General features: G+C 38.4%; 1 protein-coding gene across 1 annotated transcript in view; it reads right to left on the reverse strand.

Annotated features, from left to right (window-relative positions):
* Positions 1 to 2365: 2365 nt before the first annotated feature.
* The window catches only part of LOC110294097 (cytochrome P450 3A13-like), a 13909-nt gene continuing 5167 nt past the window's right edge, over positions 2366 to 11107 (reverse strand). Inside the window, exons 3-5 of the mRNA XM_021162097.1 lie at positions 9707 to 9933; positions 5849 to 6011; positions 2366 to 2461 (exon numbers count right to left, since the gene is read on the reverse strand). Coding sequence (XP_021017756.1) covers positions 2366 to 2461; positions 5849 to 6011; positions 9707 to 9933 — 486 coding nt within the window. The remainder of the gene's footprint in view (positions 2462 to 5848; positions 6012 to 9706; positions 9934 to 11107) is intronic.

The following is an 11107-nucleotide window of genomic DNA, read 5'->3' on the forward strand; positions in this document are numbered from 1 at the left end:
TCAGTTGAACCGTTCGTGTTGTGGACCGCGGGCGGGCCGCAACAAAAGATATGTAGGAAAATACAATAAAATAGATGAAGGGAATAAAACTGTGCAAGACGTGAAGATGGAAATAGAACCAATAAAGGAAACACAAACTAAGGAAATCCTGGTGATGAAAAATCCAGGGACGAGGACAGGAACAACAGATGAAAGCATCATCAACAGAATACATGAGTTGGAAGAGAGAATCTCAGGCATGGAAGACACAATAGAAGAAATTGATACATCAGTCAAAGAAAATGTTACATTTAAAAATTTTCTGACACAAAACACCCACAAAATCTACAGTACCATGAAAAGACCTAACCTAAGAATAATAGGAATGGAAAACTGAAAAGTTCCAGCTTCAATGTCTAGAAAATATTTTCAATAAAATCACAGCAATAAACTTTCCCAACCTGCAGAAAGAGATGTCTATAAACACATGGAAGATATAGAGCATCAATTAGACTGGAACAGAAAACAGACCCCTCCTGCCATATAATAATCAAAACACAGAATCTAAAGGGTAAAGAAAAAAATATTAAAAGGAACAAGGGAAAAGGGCCATGTAATATGCAAAGACAGTCCTACCAGAATGACAACCAACTTCCCATTAGAAACTGTAAGAGATAGAAGGGACTGGACATACTGCAAGCAATCCCTAAAAACACACAGATGCCAACCTAGACTTTATAACCAGGAAAAAAAGACTTGCTCCTTTGCCCAACAGCCCCAGCTGCTCTCTTTATCCTGCTGTCCAGCTTAGTCCTGTGGCTGGAAAACACCTGACAGTTTTACTATTTTTAAAATACCCAGATAACACAATGTCTGGGCAAAGAATCTCCTACCCTAACCTTATCAACTAATGCCTGCCAACCTCCTCAACTCCTGCCTATGGTGGAGGCTGCAGGCTCTATGTACCCTAACACCTTACATGGTTGTTGTGTTTTACTTGTTCCAAAACCTGGTCCAAAGAAACTTTTCTACCTGTGTCCCTATGTACTTGTGAATCAATGAGAGTGTCCTTAGTTGTGACTCAAAGAGTTGGGGATATAGAACCTGAAGAGGCCATCTCTTATAGCCAGGTAGGAACACCAATAGAGCAATAGGGACAATAGCCTATCCACAAAAATTTGACCCTAAATTTATTCTGCCTACAAAAAAAAAAAAAAAAAAGCAAGAATGGGGGATGGATCAGAGACTGAATGAATGGACAAGCAATAGTGGGCCCAACTAAAGGCCCATCCCATGTGCAATCCCTGACAGTATTAATGATACTCGTTATGTTTTTAGACAGGAGCCTGCCATGGCTGTTCTCATAGATGCACTTCTATTCAGCCTACTCAGACAGATCCAGAGATCCATAGCCAAGCATTTGATAGAGTTTGGGAACCCATATGGAAGAGTTAGGGGGTGGTTGAGAATTGAGGTGTCTGTGGGGTATAGCAACTCTATAGAAAGAACAACGTGGCCAACTAACCTGAACCCTTGGGGACTCTCAGAGACTGAACTACAAACAAGACTGTACACAGGCAGGACTAGACCCCCATTCACATATATAACAAATATGCAGCTCAGTCTGCATGTAGGTCTCGAACAACTAGAGCAGAGGCTATCCCTAAATATGTTTATTTAGGGATACACCCAGCCCTAGCCCTGCAGAGATTTAATGTTCCTTGGTAAGGGAATACCCCGGGGATGGGACTGAAGAAGGGGAATGGCGAGGGATTAGGGAAGGGGATAGGAATAGGGCAGTGATCATGATGTAGATTGAATAAAAATGAAAGAGAATAATAATGCATTTTGTGTGTGATGCTACATGGCTGTAATCCAAGAAATCAATATGCACACTTGGGAGGATTCCATGTTTCAAACAAAGTGAGTTATATAGCAAGTTCTAGACCCCAAACAGGAACAAGAAAACTCAACTCCCCCAACCATAGTATGTAAATCTTTGAAAACAAGTAACAACTAGTCAAAGTAGTTGTCAGTAGAATGCTCAGCCAAAATGGGACGTTAAAGATTCTTCAATGAAGAAACATTGACAATATTAATGAGAAAACTTTAATCAGCATAGAAATGAAACATATTTTGCTATCTCTGGGAAAATGGACTTTTAATATGAAAGAACATATACATTACTGAACAATAATTTTCCTTTCACACATAATAATCAATACTCTACCAAGACAATAAAAAATAATTAAATACTCTAAATATTCAACTTCCAAAGTGCAGCAGATTAAATTTATAGTCATCTAGATTTTCTTCTAGGGTAAATTAAAATCTCAGGTATTTATAGTGCATCCATTAAAGGATATATCAGAACTCGAGAACAAAATCAGCCTTCATTTATGGCTCCATCTCTTGATGTAGCTTTCAGAACAATGGGTTTTTCTGGAGAAAGAATCAGTTTCTTACTTAATTTCAAAGGAATCTGAAATAATTGAATAAACACATTGGTAAGTTAAATGAATTATCAAATTTCACAGTTTTTTAACTAATACATTAAGAACAATAATGGCTTCTTCCTCTGTTGTTGCATGGCTGTGACCCTAATATTCAGATGTAAGAGGGAGGAGAAATACAAATTGAAGGCTTAGTGAGGAACATAGTGTAGTTCCTATATTAGCCACAATTCGTGGTGTTACTAATGACATAATTCTTGACTAGGCATTGCTAAATCTGAGGTTGACAATTCTCCTTTAGGAGCTGCACAGTACTCAGAATTGTGCATACTGGTTCGTGATCATATGAATACAGTATGGGTATCGCTTGGTGCAGAAAATTACTGCAGGGGAAGGCCCAGCTTGACCGTTTCTGAGTTCCCTGTGCGACATACCTGATTTAAAATAGAGGTTGGTATCTGATTCCAGCTAAAAAACAAAAAATATCTAAGGCTCTGCCTCCTCCTCCCCTAAAGATACCAAGAGCCACAGGTGTGGGTCGTGATTGCACCCACGAGAGGAATCGGGTCAATGTCCACCCAAGCCAAGGTTAAAAGCCCACTCATCTACGGATGAGAAAATCATTTGATCACCTCAGTTAAGCGTTGCCTTTTTAAACTTAATTACTAGGGGGGAGAGAGGTTGGAGACCGTACTGTTGGAAGGGCAAGCCCTTCACTGCCTCCCACCCAAATAAAAAAGCCAATTGGCCTTGTACTACAGAGCTGGTCATACCCCTTCTCCCTGTTTCCCGCCTGTCATCCAAAAATGCGGAGGAATATCAACTCAGTGTTATTCTTAATAAAGTGTATTTCAAATTTGTTCAGTCAAACTTAGCCAGGGTTCCAACGCCCTACATAAAATGCAACCAGGAAGTTACCTATTCAGCACTAATTAGCATTATAAAGTCAGAGCCTACAGCTCAGGGCCTTTCTGTTGTTCACTAGGATAGAAAGGACAGTCTTAGCCAGATACAGTTTACCATAAGAAAAGTTAGGGTATCCCACGGAACCAGGTTTTCTCTTTAGCCCTAAGAATTCAGGCAGAACTATTGAGCATAAATAAATTTTTTGCCTTAGGCTAGCCCTTCCCTTTTTTTAAAAAAAAATTTTGTTAACAAATGGGAGGAGATGTAGTCTCCCCACCTCCAGCCTGGAACCTGCTTGCTCAGGGGTGGAGTTTCCTGCTCATTCGTTCTGCCACGCCCACTGCTGGACCTTGCAGCTTTGCTGTTTGGAACCACACACGTGTTTACCCTGCTACCGGACCCCGAGTTATTTGGCGGGAATCGGGTCCCCTCCCCCTTTCTTTATAACTGTGTTCTGAACAAGTAAAATTGAGCTTTGATCAGAGACCTGGCTCCATTTCTTCTTTCGCCCCATCTAGTTCCTCTCTTTTCAGCTCGAGTGGCCATCTCAGTCGAACCGTTCTCGTTGCGAGCTGCTGGCCGGCCGCAACAACATAGTATGTTTCAAACCATTGGGAATCAAACAGACTGCTTCCCGCTTTGTTTTATTTTGGTTTTTAAAATCTATATAAGTGATAAAATATCACTTTAATACTGAACATCTTGAATTGCTTATATAGAATATGAAAATATGATTCAGTCTATTTATACTTTAACATATATATTGAGGACCTATTCTATAATAGACTTAGAACAAAATTGTAGTGGGATATCTTCTTAATTGATAAAATTGTAAATGAAAAGTAGAAGTTTGGACTTGGTAAGTTATATTTGAGGGCACATTTAAAAAATATGATATAAAGTTAATTTTCATTTAGTAAACCTGGAAAGACAGCCGTGAGTAGGGTTTGTACATAGAGAGTACTGCTGTCATACTCTGACAGTATGATTTACCTTCCAATCTGATATAAATGGGTTCACAATACAGGGTGGACTTTGGGAACTATTAAGACATTAGTCCCCTGCATCTATTTTGAAATTGCAAGATGGTGCTAAAAAATTTGTAGTAATTTTGATTAATTTTAAAACGATATTTTTGTTGGTTTATGTGAGAGAGGGTCCTAAACCAGAGTAACATTTCTATATAATCAGAAAAAAATTGGCCAAAACTTGTTTTGTAGTTTGAGTAAGGTTATCATGTACGTAGTTAGAGTTTGTCAGAGATTATGAGATGCCCAAAACTTGTCTGTGCTCCAACTAAAGCAACTCATCTGTGTTCATGTAAAGAGCAGGAAGATAACTGCCCTGAAGTCTTCAAAGGGAAAACAAACACATTATAATATTTTCTATAATGAATACGCTCTGACTTTTGCATCGTATTTAGCACACATGAAATTAAACTTGCTGGGTATCATTTCTTCAGTTAAGTTAGTGGCAATATATTCTTAAGTTTTTCTGAGCAGATGTTTCAAGCATGTTTCTAAACGTGACAACTTGCTTTAAAAGTTTACACAGAATGGGGTTGAGGATTTGTAAGACCAGATGACTGACTTCAAGGAGACAGTGTCTTTCAGGAACAACAAGGCAGATACACATATAGACTTTCATATACAGTTAACCTGAAACACACTTTAAAAATATGTTACATTATTGTAGGAGCCATAGGGGTCAATAATATCCAGAGAACATAGCCCACAGAACAAAGCAGAGCTCATAGGAGCTCACAGAGACTGAAGTGGCAATCATGCAGCATGCATGGGTCTTTGCTAGGCCCTCTACATACATGCCATGTGTGTGTAGGTTGGGGGTTTTGTGTGACTCCTAACAATAGGAGTGGGCGTGTTTCTGAGTCTTTTACCTTCCTGTGGGATTAATTTCCTCCTACTGAGTTACCTTATAAAGGAGTGTTTATGTATAGTCTATTGCATTGTGTTATGCTGTGTTTTGTGGCTGTCATTGGGAGTTATACGCTTTTTTGAAGAAAAATGGAGCAGTAGTGGATCTGGTAGAGAGGGGAAGCAGGACAGTGGACTGGAAGGAGAGGAGGGAGGGGAGGCTATGGATGAGATATATTTTATGAAAGAAGAACAGAAAAAAATTGGTGCCATATATGGTTTACATAAGTAAGAAAGTGTTCTAACAAAGCCAATTACAGTATAATATATATATACTTGTAACAAGGGAAAAACACCTACCTTCAATGATATTATATATAACCATATAAGGGATATTTCCATTAACTCAACCTGATTTCACCACTTACACTTAGACCCAGACTAACAGCTCCAAAAATGAAGGGCCCTAGAGCTCAAACATGACTTTAAATAGATCTTTGACAGAGAAAACTCGAATTAAAGATAAAAGAGTATATTTGATATATATGTAGATAGAATATATATATCCCCAAGTTTATGAAAATGAATCTGAATAAAAAACAAAACTAATCCAAAAAAGAATATATTCTGCCTTACCTCTGTTTCCTCACAGGGCTGCACAGAAAAGTTTTGGAAGATTTTGACAACAGCAAGCTTCATGGTAATGAGAGCAAACCTCATGCCAAGGCAGTTTCTAGGACCATTTCCAAAAGGCATGTATACATAAGGATTGATTCTGTCTTTATTCTCCTTGCTGAACCTGGTGTCACAATTGAACAAGAACAAAAAAAAATGAAACAAGAAATACACAAGATTGGCATATTTGCAGGTTTCACTTATAGCTCTTAGAGAGAATCATACACAGGAATTCATTTTATTCACTATTCTAACCGTGGTGTTGTTCAGTTATTATGAGATACAGAAGTTAAAGATTCTTTATACAACTTTACAATAAGGAAGCTCCCAGTATTAAGATGACGTGTGGTGGATGCTCTTTGAAATCAAATGTGTCAAACATTTAAAGTCTTTAAAATACTAAAGAAGTCTAAGTTCCCTGTATCTACACATTACAAAGTAAATGTAAAAGAGGGAGAACCTTTCCTAAGGTCTGAGTTGGGGATTCACTCACTGGGGATGAATGAGAAGATATGTCATGAATGAACTGTTTCTATTCCATCCTCTTGTCTTCTCACCTCTTTTCTTCCCATCTTATCATTGTTTTATTGTACTCATCCTAATCTGCTGCTTCTTCATTATCCTTTTCCTTTCAGGACTATTTATACCTCAATAAGATCCTTTGAGAAATTATTTTATTTTTCTCTCCCTCCTGCAAGTGAAGAGTCATCAAGTGAAGTAGCTTGCAATGACATACACTATGGGTTAAGTGAGCCCTGTGAATGGGGGAACTGGCCTAGAGCAAGGGTGAAGTTGGGGCATGTCAGAACCCTGACAAGCTCATCTTGAGACAGGCAGGTGTAAGGATTGCTCTATCCCTGTTTCTGGGCATGCAGGCTCTAGTGCACATAGTCTTGTGTTCTCCACATTCACAACCTTTGGGTAGTCACACAGCCTGTTGTCCAAATTCCAAATTTAACTTCTTTCCTTCCCAAAAGGACATGTCCAGTAGTCATCTGGAATTTCTCTTCATGCAAATGAAGCATTCCCAGCATCTCAGCTATAGTCAATAATGTATACTCACCCTGAAAACCCCTACATAGTACCCAAGGTTTATATGGCCCTTGTTACCCCCCAAATAAAGAGAGCTGTTTTCCCCTGTACTAACAGCTGGACCAGATTCCTTCTGACACACCTATCCAGATAAGCTTTGTTCCCTTCATTCCATCCTTGTGCACATCTGGTGTCTGGAATTCAAGAGGGAAAAAGTGAAACTGGACTGGCAACATGCTGCTTTCCTATTCTCTTATCACTGACTTTTGTGTCTACCTTTTTAATTCTGATAAAAATTACTAAAGGTCAAGTCTTATGTCCAATTAAAATCAGCAGTCTCAACTGACCTGGACTCCCAAGATCTCTCAGACACTGAGCCACCAACCAGGCAGCATACACCAGCCCCTGACACATATACATCAGAAGACTGCTTGATCTGGCATTCTGTGACAGGATATGCACCTAACCTTCGAGAGACTTGAGGTCCCAGGGAGTAGGCAAGACTGGCATGGTGGAATTGGATGGGGTGGGGACATCATCTTGGAGATGGAGTGAGGAAGTATGGGATGGGGTGCAGTCGAGGGGCAGACCAGGAATGGGCTAAAGACTGGACTGTAAAAAAAGGACTAAAGAATAAAGAAGAGAAAACAGGAAGTTAAGAAATTAAATTTCTCATGTGATTATATAAATAAAGAATGCTGATTCTGGAAATGTTCTGGCAGCCTAATAGCCATCTCTTCCATGGGAGTTTTTAAATATCAGGGATGATTGTGAATTAATTCTTTAGTAATATTTTACAGAACAGCATTGGCATCAGATGAAGTTTGTGTTGGAATGTATGTGCAAGTTGAATTTGGTGCATCTCATTAGGGAAGATTACATAGGAACATGAGAAACACTAGAGCTCTTCTGTAGACTTTTTATATTATATGTTGGATTATAACCATTTTTAACTTTTGCATTCTTCACTTGTTGAACTAGTGGTCACTGATGTTCACTGCGCACATAATATTGGGTTCAAGTCACATCAACTTGTACAGTAAATGACATCTGTTTGAAGTCACTAAGCTACAGTTGGTTGGATTGCTGGGTATATAGAAGTCACATAGAAGCCACCTACACAGGAAACAGGAGTCAGTCAACTCTCTTTTATTCCTCTAATGAGTAGTGTATGTAAACTGCTCTAGACAGAGACACAACTAAGAATACAAGGTCTTAGGCATCAAAACTTTATAAGATGACAGTACAGTATATGTCTAAATTATTTACCTCCTGATTCAACTACTAATATCTTCAAAATATCTTTTTCACATAAGTAGCATAGTATGGACTGAGCAGGTTACATATATATATATATATATATATATATACACACACACACACATATGTATATATACATATATATATATACACACACACATATGTATATATATATATATATATCTATACATAGCTATACACCTATAGACAAAAATAGCAATTTATGCAAAAAGGCCTTGAACATGAAAAAGTATGGGTAGAGATGTACTGTAACTTTTGGGTGGAGAAAGGGTAAGAACAAATATTATACCTAAATTAAAATTATAAAATTTTAAAAGTTAAGAAAAATTATTATACTATATTTTTACTAGTGGGACAAAAATGTCAACCTATCAACCATTTCCATGCTTTATACAATTCATACAGGCTTCTCATGACTTTCTTTTTACAGATGACGCTGGCCCATATTCAAGAAGGATAGTGAGAATGGCTCTGAGGTTGAGAGCACTGACTGGTCTTTCCAAAGGTGCCAAGTTCAGTTCTCAGCAACCACATGATGGTTCAGGACCATGGCATCTCCTTCTGACACGCAAGCAGAACACTATGTACATACTAAATAAAATCTTTAAAAAAATAATAAGCATATCAACTTTTTAGGAAATAGATTACTTGGCTTTGGAGGAATCATCCACTGAATGTGTGTGAAGGAGCAATCTTCATGAAGGAGAGAGACACAACACTAAGAGCAGATATATTCACATTCATCCTCAGGGAGACTGACTTTCTGCAACTTCTAAATGCACAAATGAGTAATTCAATGGATTCCTATATTTGATAAATGATTCCTGTATTTGGGCATGTGTCTGGAGAATTCTACTACCATTAAGGACAACTTCAAAGAAACGTAAAGATAACAACTTTATTAAAGCATTAATTTCCTAGTCATTATAATTGTGTTTGCTCTCTCTGACATACACTAACACACTTACATGCACACATAACACAAACATCCTTCAAAAAATAGTGTTTATAAATTACAGAAACTAACCAGAATTTTTTTTGAGACAGGGTTTCTCTGTATAGCCTTTACTGTCCTGGAACTGACTTTGTAGACCAGGTTGCCCTCGAACTCAGAAATCCGCCTGCCTCTGCCTCCCACGTGCTGGGATTAAAGGCTGAAACTATCCAGAATTTATAAAAACTGGAGAAACAGTGTTTTTTCTAATTTTTAAATATCTACCCATACTGAGAAATAGGTACAATGATATCACTGTATTAAAGTAATTTCTATTGATGTTTTAAGACTCTAAAACAAAATTACACAATTTAGAAATGCCATCTTTTTGTTCAGCTAAAATCCTTGTATCTTTAAAAAATATTAATTATATCTTTGTAGTAAGAACATTCTAAATTCAAACACACATTTAAGATAATATAAACATATCTGTGTGATTACTGTCAGAGATATCTTAATGTGCATAGAGAATTATGATTCTGAGTATGTTCCTATTCACAGAGTCCTCATACCTTTCAGGGCAAAATTTCTCAGGCTCTGGCCAGTACTTTGGATCTCGGTGAAGAAGAAAGATAGGTACAGCTACTTCTGTATTTTGGGGAATGAACACACCACTGATTTCAGCATCTTTCTTACTAAGTCTGGAAATTCTGGCACCAATTGGATATAATCTCAGAGTTTCATTGATCACCATGTCCAGATATTCTATCTTTTCCAGGTCATTATAAGTGGCAGGTGCCTGGGAAAAACAAAACAGATATTTGATAATTTGAGATCTGAAATTAACTTTCATGTCAATATATACAGTACTTTCAAGTTGTTAGAAACTCCACGTGCAACACAGATTAATGAGTGAATTTACCACTGATATGTTACATTCAAAATATTTTGGCCAGGTAAAAGGCCATTGAAATGCATGGTGAACTGAGTATTTGTGATATGCAGGTAAACTTCTGATTAGGCGCAATATCATCAGTTTCTCTTTATACTGGTTTTCTTTTCAATAATAATGAGTGTCATATTATATCAATCTTGTTCAACTTAAGTCAACTATCAAGGCCATCATAACTTTTTATAGAGAGGCCATAAATGCAGACCAAGGAAATGTGATGCAGTGTTAAAATTCTCTTTTAAAAATTATATTTCAAGACTTTCTAATGAGAACCCATAATGTGTAAAACCTATTAAGTTTAATATTACTATTGGCCTTCTGGTCCACTCCAGCACCGGGGTGCCTTGCCCGCGGAGTCTCTGGACACCCGCAAGGACCCACACAGGATTCCCCACGGGATCCTAAGACCTCTGGTGATTGGAACACAGCATCTGCTCCAATCTAATCGCGCTGGACCTGAGACTGCATTAACTAGGGAAACAGATAACCTGGCCTGATCAGGGGGACAAGTCCCTTCCGGTCCACTCTAGCACTGGGATTCCTTGAGTGTGGAGTTCTCGGACACCCCCAAGGTCCTCACAGGACCCTCCACCGGATCTTAAGACCTCTGGTGAGTGGAACACAACTTCTGCCAGGAGGCAGGTTTGAACACCAGATATCCGGGCACCTTCCCTGCAAGAAGAGAGCTTGCCTGCAGAGAATACTCTGACCACTGAAACTAATGAGAGAGCTAGTCTCCCAGGTCTGCTGATAGAGGCTAACAGAGTCACCTGAGGAACAAGCTCTAACCAGAGACAACTATAACAATTAGCTTCAGAGATTACCAGATGGCGAAAGGCAAACGTAAGAATCCTACTAACAGAAATCAAGACCACTCACCATCATCAGAATGCAGCACACCCACCCCACCTAGTCCTGGGAACCACAACACACTCGAAAAGCAAGACCTGGATTTAAAAGCATATCTCATGATGATGGTAGAGGACATCAAGAAGGACTTTAATAACTCACTTAAAGAAAT

Source organism: Mus caroli, chromosome 5, assembly GCF_900094665.2.
Source record: "Mus caroli chromosome 5, CAROLI_EIJ_v1.1, whole genome shotgun sequence".
In the NCBI taxonomy this organism is placed as follows: Eukaryota; Metazoa; Chordata; class Mammalia; order Rodentia; family Muridae; genus Mus; species Mus caroli.